The 25,122-nt window shown below is 38.7% G+C and overlaps 1 protein-coding gene across 1 annotated transcript in view; it reads right to left on the reverse strand.

Moving 5' to 3' along the window:
• Positions 1-24,640, reverse strand: part of LOC131068390 (N-glycosylase/DNA lyase OGG1) — a 67,135-nt gene extending 42,495 nt beyond the window's left edge. The window contains exon 1 of the mRNA XM_058003571.2: positions 23,228-24,640. Within this exon, the coding sequence (XP_057859554.2) occupies positions 23,228-24,105 (878 nt within the window). The 5' untranslated portion in view covers positions 24,106-24,640. The remainder of the gene's footprint in view (positions 1-23,227) is intronic.
• Between the last annotated feature and the right edge of the window lie 482 nt (positions 24,641-25,122).

Below are 25,122 nucleotides of genomic sequence, written 5' to 3' on the forward strand. Positions count from 1 at the left end.
CAAAGATGCAGCAATTTCATCCTCACAAGGACGAATTTTAGCAGATTGGAGGGCGAACTTCACCCTTCAATAACAAGGAATTAAAGGGACAGCGAACCCTTGAGCATCAGCATTCATATCATTGATTAGATTTTGAAGTTAAATTTCAGAAATCAGAAGTAAGTACATCATTTGGACTGATATAAAGTCAGGAAAAGGTCTGATTTAGGTCTGATAGTGATTTTGTTAAGGCGAATTAGACCTCCCTAATTCATCTAAAGAAGCAAATCAGTCTTATTTAGCAATCGATCTCACATTTATTTAGATGCAAGATTTATTTCATACTTGAGTAAATACGCCTTAGTAGATCAATATTTCACCACTACTTTAACTTGCCTATCTCTCATAGGTGAAAGATGGCAGCTCCTAAACCAAACAAAACCATTTCACGTCAAGCACTCATCAAGGAAGACTCGAAGGGCAGTGTGCTTGAAAGTAAAGATCACATCGCATTGGAGCAAAGTAGGAGATACCAACCTCGGGAAGTTCGTCGTCAAGAAGTTTCGGCACCCATCATACACTAGTGAACCTACTGCTACAGCCAAGAAGATGACTGAAAGTGGGATCATAAATGCAGCTGGCTTTCCTCCCGCGGTGCAATGCTACGAGCTGATTGTAGAATGTGCTCAACACTATGACTCTACCTCAAGGAGAATTGTGGCGAAGGATGGAACAGTGCTCGCATATCTCTCGGAGACAGCAATCAGCGAAACTTTTCATCTACTCGAGCCTAAGGACATGGCCTACATAAGCATAGAAGGAGCTAAGTCCGCCTACAATGATGATCCAGATGCTTGTGCGAAGATCATTGATAAGTTTTGGTTGAAGAAGAGTAGAGGTGGTAGAAGCAGATGGCCCGATAGACTACATAGGATAGACTTCAATGATGAATTCAGAGACTTCATCACCTTACTCCGTCGATTGGTTGGTGCACCTGAGGCTTCATATTTCGAGGACTGGATGTTCTACTTCATTGAGACCATCACTCATGGCAAGAATGCAATCAATTGGGCAAGGCTCATTAGCAACAACATTGATCTACAGTTAAGGAGGCTAATGCGCACCAGAACATTCTATATGAGCTCCTACGTCATATACTCCCTTGCAAGAAATTATGAGTATCCAGGACTTATGTACATGGGCGTAGTTGGAAGGAGACCTGGACAGATTAAGGTATATGATTGTTATCCACAGCTTAAGCATCCACCAAAACAACACTATAGGAGGGTGAATGATGCATTCACTATGCATATCACAAGAACACTTCGAGGTGGATTACAACGAAGACTCTCTCCAAAAACACAAGCATTGGTAGAACAACATGGTGTGTGGTTCATCCAGTTCCCGAAGTGCACATATATTAGAGTTCAAGAATGTCCTGTTCCTCCCTACATGTTGTCGCGCTACCCAACGAATAGAGTGGTGTGACAGTTATTAGCATATGTCAAGGCATATAGGCATAAGCATGGAGCTGGTGTTTCTTTTCCTATCATGCTTGGAGATTCTATTGAAGTATGCACCCCCACTCATGCAGCAGAGGATGCCGAGAAAGAGTTAGCATTCCATTCACTCAAGCTATTCACTCCTAGAGATTGTTTCGACCCATATGATAATGTGAAAGCAATTCTAGGAAGGAAATATGGACACTGGTGGCATCTTGAAGACTATTGGATGAACGTTCAAAATGACATGGAGGTGAAAAAGAAGATGTATTCCAGGCTATCTCTCGATTTCATCAAGAAATGCAAGTTGTTTCATGTTGCCAATCAAGTTCAAGATAGTGGTAAATATCTCCAAGCAGCCTACGCCAAAGAAGATAAAGAGATTAAATTCAAATGGGCATATATAGAGGTTGATGACTTGAAAGAGTTAATGAAACCAATTTTAGAGTACACCCGCATATGGATAGACATACAGCACCAGAAGTTGAAAGAGTGGAATATAGCACCGACATTCCACTCAGAAGAAAGAGCGGATCATGAAGATGAAGCAAGCGCAAGTGGGAGTGCACCTCAACCATCTCATTCAAGAGGATCAAAGAGAGAAGAAGATCATGGAGAAAAGGAGACCTCAAGGAAGAAGCGTAAATTGAATTCAAGTCATCCTTCCTCCAGACATGAAGAACAAAGGGTAGAAAAGGAGTTGGTCAAGGGGGTAATGAATCAGCAGAATCCACAGTTCACAATGATAAAGGAAAAGAGAAGTTATCTCAGGAAAGGGAAGATCTCACTCCTCACACCCAAGAGATTGAAGGAAATGAGGAAGAGAACAAGGATGAGACCACCTCACCACCTAGAGATGAGCAAATGCATGAAGAAGCACAAATTCAAGAAGGAAGATCTTCTATTCTGGAGTGGCTAAAAGAAAGACTAGCTCAAGAAGTGATAGAAGTTGAGGAAGAGCAAACATATGATATAGCGAGTCTTCTAAGCCAAACTCAATAAATCACCGAGAAGAGGAAAGCTACGAAGATGTCTAAGGTGATTAGAGATGATTCGGGATCAAGGAAGTTGCAAATAGCTACTCCAAGGGTTGAGAAGTACGAAGGTGAGATCACAGCAGATGAGTATGATATGGAGACTATTGATTTGGGTCCACTCACCTCCAAACAGGCTATAAGTGATGCAACTGATTCATTGAAGGCAGTTAATGACATGTTGAGAGCTGAAATAGAAAAGAATACAAGATTAGAAAAGGAGATAAGTGCGTGGAGAAACTATGTCCAACAGTTTCAGCAACCATTGAGACATCAGAGTCCAACAGCTACACCACCACCTTTGCTTCCTCCAGAATCAATTGATCATATGGAGAAAATGAGGAACTCCGCACAGCTGATGGATGCATGGATAGAGGATTAATTTACTAGAGTGAGCAAGTTCGTGAAGGGCATCATGCAGACACTCAATACAGTCATAAAAGTCCTTGGGAGAACTCATGTCCTCATAGAAGCCTCTGAAACATTTGCTCATGCTAGAGATGTCATTATTCCAGTACTTCAAGTAATAAGGAAAACACCTAGGGAAGTCCTATCAAGAGAGAAGATAAGAAGAGAAGGAACTACACCTAGCCTTCTACGATGGAGTAGCCTACTTCGCACGAAGAAGATCATTCTTGAGGAGATTGGAAACGGATGTAGTCAAGTTCAAGATGATATACACCGAATCCATGATAAGATAGTGGAAGTAGCACAAATTGTTTTGGAAAGAAAGATTGATCCCAGAACAATTATAGAAGCTAAGGAGTTGGAGGAAAGAATAAGAGCTATCTTCCATAGGGCTGATGGAATGATCACCAAGGAACGGTTGAATGATATGCTTGAGTTTGTGGTTTTAGCAAGCAAAACTCAAGAGCTCGAACCTAAATAGGAAAACACCATCGCCAAAGCTTTCTATGAGATCATGCACATGGAGGAACGGTTGAAGTCTCTACCTGAGATCCCGATGCCAAAGAGGGTATAGTGACCAGATTCATCGAATATGCCAAAAAGGAATGTGAGAAAGGGAACCAGATTCTAGAAAACAATTTGTTATGATCCCACTTGGCGTTTCATTTGCCTATTGGAGGATGCTTCCTCGGTTTTTGTGTCAGCACATACTATTTTCTCATTGGTTGATTCCATGATGATGTTTATCTAGACATCATTTGTATCAAACCCTAATTAGGGTTTAGGTGGCAAAATCTTGGCTCTTGATCTCCATTCGATCTCGACCCTTCATTGTATTTGGGAGTATTATATAAACTCCACTCAATTCATTTGTAAAGGTTAATAGAGTAATAGAAGAGAGAATACTAATAGTGCTAGAATTTGTCTTCGGACATGTAGTGTCGCAGTTTAAACACTTCGTTGGTGAAGCGGCCATCAAGGTTCAAATCTCTACTGGGCCATTGTGCTCGCAAGGCCTTGTGCCTTCGTTGGGCCATTGTGCTCGCGGATTTGAACAAGTGATATGTGGGGATGAGGTCCCCCATTTGTGGCCTCACCGGTTCATAGCTTCGGGTCAAAAGCATTCACGTGGAGCTGGAGGGCGTGTCGTGCCAACGTCACTGGTCCTGTTAAAAAGTTTATCAGGCATAGTTTTAAAAAAAAAAAAAATAGTGCTAGAATACTAAATAGAGAGAGATTTTGATTAGAAGTCAAGAGTGTTAAGAGAAGGACTTGAAGAATTGTTGTTGTTTGGTCATTGGATTAATAAAACATTGAAGTTATGGTGTTTCTATTCAATCTTTGAAGCCTATTGCATGGTTCTTTATCTTCTCAAGTCAATCTTTGATATTAGTTTAAGTATTTAGATTGAATGATGGAATGTTGCACTTGATGTATTGTGAAACTCATTATCCATACCACTAGCCTCTTGCTGATTGCAAGTGCGCCTTGTGTGGTCAACTAGAACCTTTGAAATTATTTAAGTTCGATTGTTGCTCAATCATCGATATACATTCAAGTAATGGTGTCTACGCTTAGCAATGATTTGAATACCTCCAAATATCCTTAGAAGATTGCACTAGTTCTAGTGCAGTTGTTCTTTTATGGCGAGACTAAGACTAGTAGAGTTTCACTTATGTCATTCTTCATCCATTCATTCTTAGGATAGCTTAGAACCTCTCTAAACCCTTATCTTTTGCCATTTTTTTGACAAACATTCAGTAGCATTAGGAAAGAACCTCATTGCATATCATCTGCAAAATACTTCATGAAATCTTTCGTAACCAAAAATTCCCCTTGATGAAACAGCAATCACAACGACCAACAAAGCTTGTCCACACGTAGTGACCCTACATTCATGAACCTTGGAGTCTTCTCAAGTGATCCTTAAGCTAATCTTCAGCATTTGAGAGATTTTGTTCAAGAGAGGATAAGATACTTTAGGTATTTTATTTTGTGTTTGCATGTGCATAAAACACACATCAACAGGTTGTCCCAGCTCTTGGGCTTAACAGTGAGGACAGTCTCCAACCGTCCTACCAGGCCTTCCCACTAAATTCCTACTGCGATTGGCTGTTGGAAATATTGATAAGTAGAAGGTATTTTCCACAGCAAGTCAAACTATGATATTACTATCAGAATATTGATAAGTAGGAGGTATTTTCCACAGCAAGTCAAACTATGATATTACTATCAAGGTTCAACTGTATAGTTTTTTAGTCAAACCCATTGACCCATGTTTCATGAGTAGTGGTTCACAAGAACCCATCTCTCATGAGAATGAATGGTCCACTTAGCACTCATTGCATCTAGGTGATGCTCACAGGGGTGAAGCATTGGGACTTCCCGGGAGGTCACCCATCCCAGTACTATTCCAACTCAAGCGCGCTTAACCACGGAGTTCCCTCCAAGGTTAAACCCACTTAGCTTGCAACCCCATTTGCAAAACCTTCAGCAAGTGTTGTGCCTTATGAACCATTCATTGGTTCATAAAATGGTTCATAAGGCACAACACTTGCTTAAGGTTTTGCAAATGGGGTTGTCATTGAACCCTGATACCAATATTATAGTTTGACTTGTTGTAGAAAATACCTCCTACTTATCAATTGATGAGCTTAAGGGGCTCTATAATGAATGGTTCATAAGGCACAACACTTGCTAAAGGTTTTGCAAATGGGGTTCCAAGCTAAGTGGGTTTAACCTTGGAGGGAACTCCGTAGTTAAGCACGCTTGAGTTGGAGTAGTACTGGGATGGGTGACCTCCCAGAAAGTCCCAATACTTCACCCCTGTGAGCATCACCTAGATGCAATGAGTGCTAAGTGGACCATTCATTCTCATGAGAGATGGGTTCTTGTGAACCACTACTCATGAAACATAGGTCAATGAGTTTGACTCAAAAAACTACACAGTTGAACCCTGATAGCAATATCATAGTTTGACTTGCTGTGGAAAATACCTCCTACTTATCAATTGAAGAGCTTAAGGGGCTCTATAATGAATGGTTCATAAGGCACAACACTTGCTGAAGGTTTTGCAAATGGGGTTGCAAGCTAAGTGGGTTTGACCTTGGAGGGAACTTCGTGGTTAAGCACGCTTGAGTTGGAGTAGTACTGGGATGGGTGACCTCCTGAGAAGTCCCAATGCTTCACCCCTGTGAGCATCACCTGGATGCAATGAGTGCTAAGTGGAACATTCATTCTCATGAGAGATGGGTTCTTGTGAACCACTACTCATGAAACATGGATCAATGAGTTTGACTCAAAATCTACACAATTGAACCCTGATAGCAATATCATTTTTGGAAATATGCTAATAATTGGATTCAATGCATTAGCATACTATGTTTTTCAATAGGAATTATTTGTATATGACCATAGATCCTTGATATTCAATAGGAATTATTTGTATATGACCATAGATCCTTGATATTAATTGACTACAATTTTCACTAAATTGAATTGCAATGATGTAATAGAATACAATTTGTAAATAAATTGTATTGTGGGAAATTGTTATTTTGGGCAAATTTGGGTATATCCCCAAAAGGAGACATTACACATGGCAACATTTGAGCAGCTTCCACAGACATCATACATTCTATATTTTCTCCCCTCATATTCCTTTCAGGAATGGAAGATCTTCTACATAAACCTTATATATGAAGCGATTTTTGAAGATTGCACACAAGATGCACATAGATATATGAATTTCTATACAGAATGCACAAAGTTGCATGTGTTCAAAAGCAAAGAGCACACAAGGAAATATAATTTCCACGAACCCAGGAAGGGGCAGTTGTTTGATTTATGTGCAAAAAAATGTTTAGTATTTGCATGATTTTGTGCTTGTTATCGCCTCTTTGTCATGACCCTACCACAGAAAGGGAAAACGTCTTGAATCAAGAACTTGTGATTTTCCAATCGGAGATATACACACAGCAATTAACAAGCAAATGAGGAGATTAATGGTTGTGGGAGATTAGTCAAGGCAAAGTAATCTTAAGAGGTACGATGGATGTCGATGAGAGGATATAAAAGAAGATCAACCTCCAAGGAATGGGCATCATCAAATATACAGAAATTACTAGCAGCAAACATCAGCAAATAGAATTATTTGCCACAGTCGAACAAGAAGATAGCCTGTAGCACAGGCATAAATAGCAGCAGACTTGTAATCATTCCAGCTCTATTATACAAGCATTTAATAATCTTAATATTTATCTTTGTGGTATGTATCCGCCTTTGCATTATTGTCAATGTTTATCCCTATCTATATATGCATATATCTGTCTCTGATTGGCTATTGAATATATTTGTTTGCAATAATTCTGTGTGAAACCTCCATCATGTATGCAAGGAAGGAGGTGTAGAAAAGAGGGGAATTAGAAGGTTGTGTGATGTTCCCATATTGTCAAATAATAGTAATCTATATTTGAATATGATTATGCACCAATTATTTAATTATGAATTTATTGTTCATTTGAATTAAATATTATTATATTTGAATGCACCTCGTAATAATAAACAAGATTATTATATTACATATTTGATTAAATAACATCTTTTAAAATTCTTATCATTAATTGACAAATCCTAAAAAAGAAATGATTATCACAGAAACCATAAATAAATATTAAGGAAAAAAATGAATAATCATTCAGCATATTCAAATAATGGCAGACCAGATCTGACATATCTAACACATGTCAGATCTGTCTACCCTTTGCATCAATTAAATCATTAAAAGGCAGCAACCATATTAAGATTTGTTAAATTATATTCTAAGTCATGCGTTTACATGCTGCAATTTGATTAAGGGAATATAATAGTTTGTTGAGTGCAACAAGTAACTAAATAGAGATTAGTAAATAGACACGTCTTTTTCCAATGGGTATAACCACCGGTAAGAGACACGATTTTTCAGCAATTAGGAAGGGTATAAGAGGCTCATTGCCATGCATCTAAGAAGGCATCGAAGGCTTAAGGGAAAAAAGGCAGTTCGGTCAAACTGGGACTGGAAAGGCAGTCACCGATTCTCATTGGTAACGATTGATCACCATTGATCAGATCAAATCAGAACTTTATTAAGTTACAGGCAGTAACATTCTTGTTTTTGGTGGTATGCATGGGATGCACTCAATACGTTTGCTTAATATATGAAACCTGACAATGTTATTATGCAGAATTTAATAATACTATTAATTTAGACTGCAATAGGCAGCGGTGGTGATAATAATTTATATAGTAGGTAATTATCAAATATATTGGAAATATAATTTTATATATTTATCTATACATATATATTCAAATCAGAATAAGGATAATAGTTTTATATTTGATAATAACGTTAACAACATTTATATTGGCTTTATATATATATATACACTTGATTATATTTTCTGAGATGATTTATATATGTGTCTTATCTTGTAATCAATCAAAGGAATGAATGGAGGAAGTACGTTAGGGACTTGCAGTTTACCGGTTCTCCCAAGCTAAGTAGGCCACTCCAAGGGATGGAATTGTCATAGTGGGACGTTCCTGCCTCTTGTGGGCCAAGAGGTGAGTTGTCATGGTGGGATGCTGCACGCTCTTGGGCTTAGTTGGGTTGAGCAGTTTACAGGCGCCCTCACAAGGCCTTCCTACCAAACTAAACTATGATTGAATATGGGTAGAAAGACATGTTTATCATTCTATGTAATATATTTGCAATTAATCCCTGTATTTATTTGTCTAATCCTACATTTATTGAATGACTAGATGAAGTTACTCTTATATATTGGAAAAAATGATAAACTATATTGTGGAATTACTAATTTAGGGCAAAATCCAAGTAGGCCACCCTAGGGATGTCCATGTTGCCTGCCCCTAGGACCAAGAGGGCAAAGATCCACTCTTGGGCTTAGATAGAACAATCAAGAAACCCCCACTACAATCTTCTCTCTGACTCTACAATGATGGCTATTGGCTTTGGGGGGATGAGACAGATGGGAAAAGCAGGTGCAAGCACCCCACTAAGTAGGCCACCCCAGTGGATGTCCATATTGCCTGCCCACTGAGGCCAAGAGGGTGAGTGTCCACTCTTGGGCTTAGAGTGGAGATTGCTTCGGGCGGACCTATCATGTCTCTTCCTTCAAAACCCTCATGTGTTTGAAAATTATTATAGATATCATATGAATATTATGTGTTATTGTCTAACCCTAATAACTGGAGATATATATATATATATGTTCCCATGGTTATGGTTGCAGGATTCAAATCCAAAATCGTATTGTTTAAAGAGATCTCTTTCTTGGTAAAGATGCTATGGTTATGGACAGCTGCGGAGTATTTTTGTAGCCAATTTCAGAAGTTTGAAGCTCAGTTTAATTGGTTTTGCCAATCGTACAATTATGTCTGATTCTCAAAATTGGATCTCATTTGTCTAGGAAGAGCTACTTTTTCCGGATTGCTTATCTTTGTTGTAGCTGCATGAGTATAGTTGCTAGATTGCTCTCATGGACACGTTACAAAAAAAAAAAAATTGGGGATGTGTGCTCATCAATGCATCGAGGATATGCATGCAAGAATATGTGAGATGCATGCCAATGTACAAGGTTTTGGATTGCAACAGTGGTTCAGATTTCCTGTTGGTCGGTTTGTTTGCTTCTTATTAGATTTGCTTTCATAGCACACAATTGAGACATCGTGCAAATACACATGAAGATGCATGCAGGAGATGCACAAGAGTGGGTTTGCATGCAAGAGATGCACAAAAGTTGGCTTGGCACAAGTGATGCAAAAAAAGGAGTTAGCATGGTTGAGGTACTAAAGAAGATTGATTGTTTTGCATATTTAGTATTTCCACCCAAAAACTCGGCAGTCACAGTAGTTGATTACCCATAAGGTCCAATGAGATCATGCAGATACCATACATACGCATATCGATTTGACAGGGTTTTTGGTTCCATTGATTTGTGGATTTGACAGTGATAGATATTGAATTTTATGGATTTGATTATGATTTCTAGCAATCTTTAGGTGTATGATTATTTACATAGTTGGTTATTGGTTTTGAGTTTATCTAATGATATTCTGATCTACATTATTTCATGATTTGGATTTCAAGCAAGGATGCACCTGCACAAGACAATAAGGTCCACACAAGATGGGAGGTACACTCATTTGATGGAGTTCCAACAATCAAGGTAGTAAAGCAAGAGAATGTTGTTGGAAAGTTTAGCATTCATGGGTTATCCTTTCAGTATTCCTAAGATGCAATACATTATTTACTGGGAAGATGTTGGCACCTAAAACAGATTATTTGGATAGACATCCATCATGAAATATCCTTGCTAGAGATTATTGCCTCTAGCAAATATAAACGGACAGCCAAACAGAAAAATAATTCATTTCATGAAGTTTTTCACAAATTACAAATAGGTCGAGGATGTTGTTTATAACTAAGGGAAGATGGGTTCGGATTGCCTTAAGGCAACATCCGAACCCATTTAGGACTGGGTCCTATCTTAAAGGGGTAGCGTGCCCCCAAGACAAGTCCGGCCCCATCCTCCACGCCACAATAAAGTAAATTGGCGCCAAAAGGGTTAAGGCCGACCTAGGATATATGGGTTAAAGACCCATATAAATAAAGGTAAATTGCAAACACAATAACTCACTTGATCATCATGTAATCAGCGAACTAGCTCTGCAACTAAAGGTGCGAAATTACTAAAGAGGATTGTGCGAATTTGTCTAAGGATTGTGCGAACTTGTCCAAGAGGATATAGGGCATTTTGGTGCAGACTTGAAGTATTTAGAAGGGCAGATCTGATAATGCTGGGCTTTTCCTCCTTGGAGGTTTTCCCAGGGTATTTGTGTTTGTCTCTTGTTTCCTTGTTTCATTCTTGAATTTACTTGATTATGGTTTACCAAATTACAACAAATAATTAAATGTTACAAATCTGATTACTGAACTAGGGCACAAATTTAACAGAGGAGGTATTTATTGACATGCAACGAGGATTCTTAATACCAAGTCTATCAAGCAAAGCTTCAACCACAGACAGCATTAAATAGTGAAGTATTGAGCACAAGGCCTAAAATATTGCATCAGAATCAATTTACAATCTTTGACAAATGCTGATATGATTCAGACACTGTGAATGGCTTTTCACAGTTCGAACTACACCTGTTAATGATGACTGATCTGAATTAGCAGCGAAGGAGGGCCTATGTATTGAGCTCTGTAAACCCTTCATCCATGCAACGATACCAAACAGGCTGTGATGTCTCCAAATCACCCAGAAAATCACCTTCAGCACTAGCGATAGATATTAGAACAATTTCATGGCTTTCAAAACTGAAAAGGTGTTACTGCAGGCCTGGGGCTACATCCAGAACTGCCATGACAGGGGTTTCGCCCTGTACTTACATCTCCATTTGCAGAGAGTAAAATCAGAAGATAAAATTGATAACAATAATGAATGAGTCTCTTTCCTTCCTTCAATGTTTTTATCTCTCAAACTCAGCGACTTCAAAAGGCAACTTTTACTTTCCTTCTATCTTGAGATGGCCACTCGATGAGCATATTTCTAAATCCAACTCCATCTTGCGTTATCATGGAAACAAGCTAATCTTGGCATGAGAAGAAGATAAACATGACCACAGCCTACTAAACACAACATTGCAACTTAAAATGGCCCCATCCCAAATGACTGAAAAATAGGACTTAAGCTCCTGAGCTGAATAACATCTTATTTCCTTTATTAACTTAATACCTTAGCCTATGCGGACTTAACAAACATTAGGCTAGCATTATTATTTATTTATTAATTGAGACGCTAGGCAAGAAGGGACATTACACATCATTAAATTTTACAATTGTATTACAATTTAATAATAGTCAAATCCTATATTTATGAGATGCGTGTGCAAAAAGTTGCATGCAATGCATTGACCTATGTTTAGCATTGTGCATGTGGATGAACTTGTTGGCAAATGAAGCAAGGTGTGTTAGGGATAAGAAGGAAAGCACTTATTGTATTAATAAGAGGCACTTGTGTCTATAAAAGCAGGTCTCTAATGCATATGTGAGAGATATTCAGAGAAAATTGAGTCCATATTTTATACAGGCTTAGGCAAGCAAATGGGAGGCAAGGAGTGAGCTTCAGCTGCCCACTTGCCCTTTGGGTAGCATGAACATGTAATTTGTTATTTGTAATGTTAATGGAAGCTTCAGTATTGTTTGTGTGTCAATCATTGTTTGTGTTTAAATATGGTTTGATAATTGCTATTGCAAATATGCTTTAATCTGCAGGTTTCTATAGTGTATTTCCATAGCAAGAATCAAGCAACAAGTCCTCAAATCTAAGTGCACTTCAGGTGCGATTGTCTTTTGATATTTTGCAGTGCATTGTGATGCATCTTTAGTGAGGCATTTATCTAGGATAAAAGATGAGTGGAATAAGGCTTCCATTTTAGACAATGAAACGCACAACATATAAGAAGTAATACAAGCTAGGTTGCAGGGTTCAGGGGTCCTAGGGCCTGGTACCAGTCTGGTTTAGTCTAGGTCTGGATCCTGGTCCAGTACGCCTACAGGTCTGGCCAAGGTCCGTGCCCAGGAGAACCCGGACGCCTGAGTGTCGGAAATGCAACTTTTTTTGCAAAAATTTATAAAATTTGACATCCATAAGTAGCAAAAAAAGAGTTAAAACCCTAAAAGTCACTTTTAAAACATGAACTCACTTCATTTTTACTCATTTGTTTGGCAAAGAACTGTTTTTTCCTTGCAGGTTGAGCAAAGGTTGAGCAAAGTTTGGCTTTTAAGATTGAATAGAAGGAGCTGAAGATCGATTTTTAAAGCTTGGTCAAGTGTTGCAGTTTCATTCCTACTAATTCACAAGGTTCCATTCGCTGAAAGAGGTAAGTTTTTGTTAAAAAAATTCAACCATTTTAGTTTCACAAACATGAAACATTATTTGTTTAGTTTACCTTTTATTTCATTATTTTGTTTTTGTTTTTGAATGTGTTTATAAAATTTCTTGCCATAAGAACTAGAATGGCATCTACCTATTCCTTCATAGGCACAAATGAACAACAAAAACAGAAATCAGATCCAAATTATCTCCTATGGAAGTATGTTGGTATTATATGACCACTTCCAAGAGGTGGGAAATTCCATTGGAAATGCCAAGGATGTGATAAAGAACATAATAGTTCATATTTTCGGGTGGTAGGCCATTTGTGTGGAATACCAAAAAGAGGCATCAAAAAATGCCCTGGAAAAAATGGTGTGCCTATACTACAAGAGATGATGTTAAAATATATTAAGGAGCATGGAAAAGCAAAAGAGAGAGAAGCCCGTAGATTAAATCAAACCGTTCTGAAAAAATCAAAGGGAATGCAGACCCCATCTAATTCCAATATTATATTAGAAAACCACCCATTTTTTTCCACAACTAAGCTTGAAAGCAAAGCACCCATTGCACGCAAAAGATCAAAGGAACCTTTAGAAACTGAATTTCAAAATGAGAGTTGAGACATTGCCGACCAAGATGTGGCAAGATGCATATATGCAAATGGGTTGACTTTCAATGTTGTTCGCTCCCCATATTGGAAAAAGATGTTGAAAAATGTTAATGAAGCTCCAAGAGGGTATAAGGGCCCAGGTTATGAAAAGGTACGTTAAACCTTGTTGGAAAGAGAGGTGAAGGGGGTTGAAGATGCATTGAAGCCCATAAGGGATTTATGGACTAAGACAAATGTATCCCTTGTTTCAGATGGGTGGAAAGATTTCAAAAATCGCACCTTGATCAATGTCATAGCAGTGTCCCCTAAAGGGGCAATGTTTTTGAAATTTGTGGATTGTGAGGGCCAAGTAAAAGATGGGCAAATTATTGTAGATACTCTCATCTATGCCATTGAGACAATGGGGCCCTATAATGTTGTTCAAGTCATAACAGACAATGCAAAGAATTGTAGAGCTGTTGGTTTGTTGGTTGAGGAATGCTATCACCATATCTTTTGGACACCTTGTGCGGTCCACCCACTCAATCTTATGCTACAAAAGATTGGAAATAAAATTGATTAGATCAAATAGGTGTATGCAGAGATTGAGGACATCCAAATGTTCATCACAAACCACCACATGTCTCAAGGGATTTTTAGATCTTTTGCAAGTCTGGAGCTATTGAAGGTAAGTGAAATAGTAATTTAATTTTATATTTTCTGATTTTTTTAATTTCAATGTTCAAAATTTGATTGTGTAGCGTGTATTCTTCTTTAAAGTTTGTTTTTACTTTTTAACCGTTTTGGCTTTAATTTCTGTTATAGGTTGCTAAGACTCATTTTGCAACTAACACAATTGTCTTGAGATGACTTATGAAAGTTAAAGTGGCACTTTGTAATATGGTGATCAGCCAAAATTGGGCTATATGGAAGCAAAGCAGCACTGAGAGGGCAACAAGAATTAAGCAAAAGATATTGGATGACTCGTGGTGGGATCTTGTGAAATATCTCCTTAGTTTCACCGAGCCCATTATGAGCATGATTTTCTACACTGACATGGAAAGGCTTTGCATTGGAGAGGTTTATGATGGCATTGACTCAATGCTTGAGTAGATGAAGTGCATCACAAATGCAAAAGAGCAAGACCCCGAAGAGACTTTCTTCAAACAATTGCAAGCAATTTTTGTAGAAAGGCGGAATAAGATGACCACTCCTTTACATCTTCTTGTCTATGCCTTGACACCAAAGTACTATAGCAATCAGTTTCTTGATCAACTAGAAAGGCTTGCACCATGGAAAGATTTAGAAGTGTTTGAAAGGTACAAGGTAGCATTCCTTAGATTCTTCCCTGAAGATGATGTGTGAGATGTGATTACAAATGAATTCATAGATTTTGTGAGCACTCTTCGTCATAGATTTAAGAAGGATGCTCATAGTTGGTGGTACTTCCATGGCACATGCTTCCAAAACCTACAACCCCTACCAGTCAAAATTTTATCACAAGTTTAATTAATTTTTATTTTTATTTTATCCCAAGTAAGTTTTATTTATAGTTTACTTTGTCTTCATAGGTTGCTAGTAATTTAATAACTTTGATTGTTTAATTTGTCTTCATAGGTTGCTAGTTCATTTGCATCAGAAAGAAATTGGAACACATATTCTTTCATCCACTCAGTAAAGTACAATAGATTGCAATCAAAAAGAGCGGAGAACTTAATATATATGCATTCCAACTTGCGTCTCCTTTCACACAAGCAACATGACTACAAGCAAGGGGAGTCGAAAATGTGAGATATAGAGCCAGATTCTACTGACTTGGATGCTTCCACTTCTTAGCTTGTTGCATTTGATGACTATAATGTCCCCATTCTAGTCAAGGACAATGGTTTGAGGAGTTAGCCTATTTTTGGACCCTTGTAGACTAATAGGGTATGGATAAGGGGGTCAGAAATGCAGTATCTTGAGGAGTGGTCTGTCTATTTGTTCTAGTTCAGTGTTGAGTTCAGTTCTGGTCTTCGTTTCATCAGTTTCTGACATTATATGAGGATTTCCTAATTTTTAGGGAAAAACTACTAAAAATAAACATGGTCCTATTTTCATTGGCATGGCGAACTGTGGCCCCAACTTCTGACGGATTCAGTTTCCGAGCAATAATGAGGGAGTTATGAATTTTTAAGTGGTTCCCACAAACAATTAATATTTAAATGAAATATTAAAATAAAACCACAACGTGCATCACTTAAATTTATTTAAGTGAAAATTAATGTCTCCTAAGTTAGGCGTTGCTTTTAGGGTTAAGTTGGGAACCCTAAAAGCAAGTTATTATTTTTAAAAACCTAATTGCCAAAAATCATACTTTTGGGTATTTAGGCAGCCAAGATGGAAATTAAACCTCATTCATTGATATTGAGCATTTGACATTTCTTCTGAGCACTTGGCTATGGTGTCTAGGGTTTGGACCTATTTTGGAGAGAGTACATTCTTCAGAACTCAGTAGCTTTGAGATTGTGAAAGATCAATCGAATTGTTGCAGCTTGGTTGGCTTCATTCAGAAGTCAAATTGAATTAAATTGGGGCAGATTTGGCTTCCTACAAGGCAGATTTGTTGTAGGTTTCCTATTTACTGTTTTGTTGTTAATTTTTTTGTGGTTTGGAGGTTTCTTTTCCCAAACACACAGCTTGCTCATTTATTGGCACCATCTTCCACTATTTGGGTGTCTTAGTATTAAATAAGAGCATATCAGAATGGTTTCAGAATAAATAAAAAATTAGAACTTTGTAAGTTGCTGATTGAATTCTTTTAATTCAATAAATTGGCTAAGGACTTACGGGTATGCTTCTAAATTCTCCTGTTTATTGTTTCAGTTGATTAATTCCATGTATTCTTTCAATGTGTGTTGAGAATTAAAGAAACCCTTTTGCAACTTTTGTCTATTTCTGAAAGACCATCATCTAATATTTAAAACACACAAAAAAAATAATAAATTACAGCAAGTTGAAGGATTTAACCAGCAAGGGTTTATCACAGTGGTATCAGAGCTCTGATCCTGCCATCCTGGAGGGTTAGGGGATTTTATGTGCATCACCAACAGTTTGGGCATCACAGGTTTTATACCCGCAAGAGATTCGGTTCTCAGAGAAACCAATTTCATTTTGGTCAGAACCAAATTGAAAATATGGGTGATACGAATGAAGAAGCCACCAAAAATACTACACAGAATGATGACAACGAGGCAAGGGAGGTCATGAGAGATATAGCATCTGGACAACAACAGGTAGCAACAGTGTTGCAACAGCTGACCACCGCCATACAACAACTCTCAATACCTAAGGGTAATGATCAGAATCAAGAAGAGAATGGCAGTATTGCTGGTCATTCCAGAGGTCGTGTGACTAACACACGTACATATGACAGACCCACACGCCCCACCTTTGTCAAAGTTGAACCTGAAGAAAAGGTTGATTCCGAAGCTAGAGATGACAGGGGTTTTGGTGACAATATCATGGCAATGCATGATGAGTGAGATAGATTACCACAGAGAGTTCAGGATCACCTTATCTTTGACAGGTATATTAGCCAGAAGAGAGATCATAACAGGAATTGGAATAATCAGAAACCTTGGAACAAAACTAATGATCTCAAATATGCAATCAACAAGCTCACACTTTCAACTTTTGATGGCAGTGGTAGAGTTACAGCTAGAGCTTGGATTAGCAAGTTGGATGCCTTCTTGAACCTACGTCCTATGTCAGAAGAAGATGCTATTAAGTTTGCAACTTTGCATTGGGATGGGGTAGCCCATGATTGGTGGCACCATGGGATGGTGACTTTGCACCATGACCTTATTACTACATACCAAGAATTCACTGACAGATTGGTTGAGCGTTTTGATAAAAGAGATCCAGAGTTGTATTTCAGGGATTTAGCTCAGCTGAAACAAATGGGCAGCTTGGAATCTTATATCAGTGAATTTCAAAAGCTTTCAGTTATGGTAACTAACATCTCAGAGAGAAGGCTGGTCATTCTTTTTGTTGAAGGGCTTTATGAGCCTATGAAGGGTTGGATTAAGGCTTTTGATCCCCCTACCTTGCAAGAAGCCATGAGGAAGGCACGTAGCATGGAACTTACCGCTCCTCATAGTAAGTTCACTCCAAACAACTCCAAACCGTCCTCCTCATTTAATGACTGCAAATCTGATCCAAAGAAATCAGAAAATGTGGAGCAAGGGAAGAAGTTTGCAGCACCTTTGGACAGAGAAACACTTAATGATCTGCATAGAAGGAAGTTGTGTTTTCATTGTAAGGGCCCTTATGATCAAAACCACGATTGCCCCTCAAGCCTAAGGGTCAAAATAGGAATATGGAGTGGTTTTATGAGGGAGAAAACATGACTGATAACACAGGCCAGCAAGCTGATCAAGATGATTCAGAGACTGAAAATTCAGAGAAAGGAGTGGAAAATGAAGTGGAATTTGATCTACGGGAAGCTCATATGTCAAGCATGCAAGGAGAAGGTTCCTTTAGGTTGCGTGGACTCTTGGTTGGTCAAAGAGTTATCTCTCTACTTGATACAGGTGCAACTCATAACTTCATAGATGCACGATTGGTGGAGAAGGGTGGGATTCAAACTCAAGAGTTTGAAGGCATAAGGGTGAAAGTTGCTGATGGTAATGTGCTGACTTGTGATAGAATGTTTTCAGACTTACCCATGAAACTCAATAATTATGAATTCAAATCTGACTTTTATGTGGTTAACATGGGAAACACGGATGTGGTCCTTGGCATGACGTGGCTTCATGCCATAGGTGAATTTACACTCAACCTCAGAGATATGGAGATTAAATTCAGGGTTGATGGGACTAACCATGTTCTTAAAGCTATCAAGGCCAGCAACTTGAAATTAATCACTCTTAAAAGAATGGAGAGACTTATTAGGCATGACATGGTGGATTGGGCAGCAGAGTGTAAACTAATGCCTACTTATGAAGAGCAGCATAAAACACCTTACCATTCAGATATTCAGGAGCTTAGAGTTAAGCATACAAAGGTGTTTAGTGACATACCTCCTGGTAGGCCTCCTGATAGAGGCATAGAGCACATTATTGAGCTTGAAGAGGGCACCAAGACCATCATGATTACACCTTACCGGCATCCCAAGTAGTTGAAAGATGAAATTGAGAAAACCATCAAAGAACTTCTAGCAATGGGACACATAACACCGAGTAAGTCTCCTTTCGCTTCATCAGTTGTTTTGGTGAAGAAGAAAGATGGCACACTCAAAATGTGCATTGATTATCGTATGCTGAATAGAAGGACCATAAAGAACAGGTATCCCATTCCTCGTATCGATGAGTTGTTAGATGAGCTTCACGAAGCTTGTTATTTCTCCAAGATTGACTTGAGGACAGGCTATCATCAGATCAGTGTCAGGGAGCAGGATATTGAGAAGACTGCATTCAAATGTCATTGTGGACATTATGAGTTTTTGGTTATGCCTTTTGGGTTGACCAACGCACTAGCCACCTTTCAGTCCACTATGAACAGGGTCTTCTAGTCTCAGTTGAGGAGATTTGTTATGGTTTTCTTTGATGACATTTTGATTTACAGTAGAACTTGGGAGGAGCACCTGGTTCACTTAGATACTATTTTAGGCATACTTGGCAGGGAGTCCTTTTACGCCAAAGAGTCCAAGTGTGCATTGGGAATGGCAGAACTATTGTATTTGGGTCACATAATCAATAAAGAGGGAGTTCGCATGGATCCTGATAAGGTTCGTACCATTGTTGATTGGCCTACGCCTGAGACCTTGACTCAGCTCAGGGGATTTGTTGGTTTATGTGCCTTCTACTGTCGGTTTGTTAGTGGTTTTTCACGGCATGCCGCACCACTTACTGATTTGACCAAGAAGGGTGCATTTGTTTGGACACCTCTCGCACAGGAGTGTTTTGAGAAGTTCAAGCAATTGATGACTACATGTCCAGTTCTTGCTTTACCCGATTTCACCAAACCTTTTGAGCTTCATTGTGATGCATGTGGAGAGGTTATTGGTGCAGTAATTATGCAGGATCGTCATCCTATAGCTTATTAGAGCAGGAAGCTTCGGGGTCTGGAGAGGAGCTATAGTATTTATGATAAAGAAATGTTGGCCATCATGCATGCAATGGCCAAGTTCAGTCAATATTTAATTGGCAGCAAGTTTTGTGTCAAAACTAATCATAATAGCTTAAAGCATTTCCTTGGACAGCGGGATCTAAATGAGCATCAACAGAAGTGGGTCAGCAAGTTACAGTCTTATGATTTTGACATCCCCTATGTCAAAGGGACTCAAAACATTGTTGTTGATGCTTTATCTAGCCATCCCCATTTGAGCTCCATGGCAGCTGTTTCCGAAGATTGGAAACACTTGATTATAGCAGAGTATACCAAGAATCCATGGGCCTCTAGTATTATTGATGGGACAGTACAGGACAGCAGGTGCTCTCTTGTGAATGACCTCATCATTTACAAAGAGAGGATATTTCTAGTCCCAGGTTCTGAGGTGAAGTGCATAGTATTGAGGACTTTCCATGATTCACCTATGGCTGGACATCCCGATTACTTTAAGACCTATAGGCAGGTACAGGAGAGATTCTCTTGGAAGGGTCTCAAGTCTGATGTTCTTCAGTACGTCAGAGAGTGTTCTGTCTGCCCGCAAAACAAGCAAGAGCACAGCTTTCCTGCAGGGTTACTTCAGCCACTTCCTATTCCCGACAGGAAGTGGGAATGCGTGTCTATGGACTTTATTATGGGCTTGCCAAAAGCTCAAGGGGGAGACAACATTTATGTGGTAGTTGATCGGTTGACTAAGTATGCACATTTTTTCCCGATCACGACTACTTATTTTGCTGGACAGGTGGCTGATCTTTTCTTTCGTGAGGTATTTTGATTGCATGGTTTACCTTGGAGTATTGTCAGTGATAGGGACAGCACGTTCATGGGTCACTTCTGATAGGAGTTATTCAGACTTTGTGGAACAGAGCTCACTCCGAGTACCAATTACCACCCCCAGACTGATGGACAAATAGAGATTGTCAACAAATGGATGGAAGGATACCTACGGAACTACATCTCAAGGCAGCAGAAGGCTTGGGTGAAGTGGTTACATTTGTGCGAGTATTGTTATAATTCCACTCACCACATGACAATTCAGATGACAACTTTCAGAGCTCTGTATGGATATGATGCTCCTAGTTTTTTGGATCTATTGATGAGCAATTGCAGAGTAACGAGTGCTGGGAATCTGTTACAAGAGAACCAGGATATTATGAGAGCACTTCATGATAATATTCAGAAGGCTCAGAATCAGCAAAAGCAATATGCTGATCAGAGGAGGGTTGAGCGATCTTTTGAGATTGGGGATATGGTGTATTTGATGCTACAGCGCTATAGACAGTCCTCTCTTAGGAAGAAAGGCTCGGAGAAACTCAAGCCACGTTACTATGGTCCTGTCAAGATCTCCAGGCGAGTTGGCCAAGTGGCTTATGAGTTAGATTTACCGGCTGATAGTAAAGTTCATAATGTATTCCATGTGTCACGCCTTAAGCAGGCATTGGGACAACAGATAGTTCAATCTACAGTTTTACCACCCCTAGATGATGAGGGGAAATGAGTGCTAGTACTTGAGGCCATTCTAGAGTTTAGAGAGTGTCATTTGTGGAAAAGTGTCATCAGGGAATTTTTGATTAAATGGAAGGATCTGCCGATAGAGGATGCTACTTGGGAGTGTGATAGCATTTACAGCATCTAGCATTGAGTTTGCTTGAGGGCAAGCAAATTTTGAGAGGGCGAACTGTAATGTCCCCATCCTAGTCAAGGACAGTGGTTTGAGGGGTTAGCCTATTTTTGGACCCTTGTAGGCTAACAGGGTATGGACAAGGGGGTCAGTAATGCAATATCTAGAGGAGTGGTCTGTCTATTTGTTCTAGTTCAGTGTTGAGTTCAGTTCTGGTCTTCGTTTCATCAGTTTCTGACATTATGAGGATTTCCTGATTTTTGGGGAAAAACTGCTAAAAATAGACATGGTCCTATTTTCATTGGCATGGCGAACTATGGCCCCAACTTCTGACAGATTCAGTTTCCGAGCAATAATGAGGGAGATATGAATTTTTAAGTGGTTCCACAGGCAATTAATATTTTAATGAAATATTAAAATAAAACCACAAAGTGCATCACTTAAATTTATTTAAGTGAAAAATTAATGTCTCCTAAGTTAGGTGTTGCTTTTAGGGTTAAGTTGGGAACCCTAAAAGTAAGTTATGATTTTTAAAAACCTAATTGCCAAAAATCGTACTTTTTGGATATTTAGGCAGCCTAGATGGAAATTAAACCTCATTCATTGATATTGACAGGGTATAGCACACTTGGATGACCAAATATATGGAGCAGGTTAAGAATGAAAACAGACAATTATTCTATACAACTAAGCGGTCAGGGTATTGCACACTTGGATGACCAAATATATGGAGCAGGTTAAGAATGAAAACGGACAATTATTCTATACTCCTAAGTGATACAGTTAAAAAAAGTTGCAGATATTTTGCAGTGCTCTATGATGCCTTTTCAGTAAGGCCTTTACCTGGGATAAAATATATGAGGAATAAATCTTCAATTTTAGACAACACAATGCAAAACGTAAAAGAAGCAGTACAAAAAAAGACTGACAATAGAAAAATAAGTAGCAAGTAGAACACTATTCACGATGCATAGATATTTGGATGACCAAAAATATGGAGCAGGAGAAGAATGAAAACAGACTATAAATTTTCTGGGAAGGAAATCCTCTCGGTTTTGGAAAGGGACTGTACAAAACAAAAATTTGCTACAACCAGAACTTTTGTCACTACTCTTTCTAGAAATATCATATCACGAAGAATGGTATGCACCCAAGATTCTCCAGCCAAGGCCTTGTCACAAGCTTTTATTAGTTCCATAGCAAAAATGATGACGAGGGATGAGAGGGAAAACACTTCTTCTTAAGCTGTTTAATAGGTACTATTAGACTTCGATCTAAGGTTTTTTATAGAACCTGAAGTGAATGGATTCTAAAATCGATACTCCCTTCAGTGAGTTATAAATATATTCATAATAGTTGATGAGCATGGGCGGATCCTTTGACCCCTTAAACTTATATAGCATGATGTTCATTTTGATGTCTAAATATCATCTAGCCCATCGTTGTAATATATTCTGCTCTGAATTATTTAGATTAAGGATTTTTTTTAACCTGGCACAGTGTGCTATACCCTATATAATATCCAGCCCTGCTGACTGCTTTAATGCCACTAATTGATATAAGTGAAATAAATATAAGGACATAACTTTCATGTGCAAATCTCCTGAGTGTATTACGTAAATATTTCACAAATGCAAGAGGGAAAACAGGGAGTAGCAAAGTACAGTCAGAATGTGTCTCTAATCCGTTGCTAGAGGGACAGATGTCTTCCTCTGCAGAAGGAATCACCCCAGCCCTGTACGGAAGATCAAATTCAATCTACAAAAGTTCAAGCTGCATACAGGTCTTAGCAAATAAGGAAACAACAGAAAATTGGGAAGCAATAATCCAATGACCTCGGCTTAAATTTGATTTCTTCTTCGACTAAATAAAATGCAAAGTTGCTTATTTTTAAAAGTTTGAGCATAAGAAAAATGATTTTAATCATTGGCAAAAGGAGAGGAGGATTGTAAAAATAAAACAAAATCTAAATTTTAGTAATTCTAAGGAAATAGTAAGCAGACCTGTAACCAAATCCAGCTGCCCGAAGTTGGCCTTCTGTAACTGATGATAATTCTTTCAAAGAAGGAAATGCATGAAAATAAGTGCCATCAACGGTGCCCAAATAAGGTCCAAAACTGGAAAGATATTCCACCATCTGCGTTATCCTCTTAATATTGTTATTTGAAGAGCAAATGAACTGGAACAGACATTCCAGAGGGTCCTGTCGGAGCAAACGAGCACCACCCATATAAGGAGCCAATGCTGCAAACCTTGAATCCACTTGTACAAATTTATTCCACATGTCCTTCAATGAAATACCCAGATTCAGATAATCATTAAGCACTGCTCTTTGTTCTTCTTCTGATTGCCCTCCTCGACCGTGAATGAAATACTTAACCTCATCTCCAACCTGTCTGAGTGTGAACAAGTGAACCCCAATCACCCCTGTGTATTCTGATGGGCCACACGTAGGGCCAGTTTCCCTCCATCTGAATGTCTGTCCTGTGGGAAATGTTAGATCCAAAAATAGTTCCTTTGTGCCCACATTGAGGCTTCTCCAACATAAATCAGTTTTATTATCTGTTGCAGATATATAACTGTTATAGGTTTCTGTTGTTTTGGATTCAGTTAAGTTATCGCTCTCAGTTGGTGTTTTGTGTAATGATGATGATGCACTGCAACTGGTAGTATAATCTTTTTCAAATTCACGGATGAGGATCCTCTTAGTTTTGTGGGCATTAATGGGTTTGACAGACCTTTTTTTGGTGGTAGGGTTAAAAATAGTTGTTCTTGTAGGAGTCGAGATTACTGCCATTGTGGTTTCAACTACCTTGTTATCTATGCACATATTCCTCGTTCTCTTCATTTGTGAAATCTTGTGAAACAAGGCTCGGTGCATGAAACAATGAGGCCCGATAAATGCATCTATTCAGTGGTTTGTTTCAACCATGGATAGTGCATTGGCTTAATATTCATGTTCCAAGCAAAAAGAAAAATTGTCACCTAGAAAGTGAGAAGTAAAACGGGTGTTATTTAGAAGTAGGTTAATATAATACTGCTAGTTTAATTTCTAGGGAAGGCTAGTATTTGTTGTTTCGGGGAACCTAAATTGTTTGGACAGGGAATTATTTTCCACGGGATTGGGGAGTGTCGTGGAAGGCATAGATCACAGGCAGACAAGGGAAATCTGCAGCGACGAGGTTTGAATAATGGGCAGCTATGTGGGGTACAAGGCCGAAAAGTTGCATAAATTTAGCAAATAGGCACGAAGGAGGGAAGCACAAGCAGTAAGCAGTAGTGAGGGCCCCAGAGTTTTTTCCAGTCGTGACAGTGAGGTCGGTCGAGTAAGAGCAGGAGCTCCAACTTTTGGAGCTCCTTCTTAACAAACAGAAAGGTCTAGCTGAAGGAAGGAACGGCTTAGAGGTGGGACCTCAAACGGTCACAGCTTCGTGTTCGAGGAACTTCATATTTGAAATATTTGAAAATAGGGTTAAGGGAAGGGTATCAATAGGAGAAGAGTATCAATTATCATTCGTGTAATATTTAATTTTCTACTATTAATTTAAATAAAATCAAAAAACAAATAATTAATAGCAATTGCATTTTGGTGTGCAATGGGTACATCGAAGAAGTGTAGAAAATCAATTGAGAAAAATTATGGTGTATTTTGCATACAATTGTTTAGTGTGTAGGGTCAATTAGTAGGCTATTTAGAAAATGATGTTGTGTGTGCATCTAATGTCTAAACCTAGAAATGATAGCTTAAAATCAACTATGCATCTTATTAGAGGGATCCAGACATGACTAAAACAAAACTCTGAATCAAGAAGATAACAAGGTTTTGTTACAAACGGGGTCATGTTATGTTTGCAATAGGTGGAGAGATATAGGCAGTGAGGGAGGGAGAGGAAAGGAG

The sequence above is a fragment of the Cryptomeria japonica genome, chromosome 5 (assembly GCF_030272615.1).
Source record: "Cryptomeria japonica chromosome 5, Sugi_1.0, whole genome shotgun sequence".
Lineage (NCBI taxonomy): Eukaryota > Viridiplantae > Streptophyta > Pinopsida > Cupressales > Cupressaceae > Cryptomeria > Cryptomeria japonica.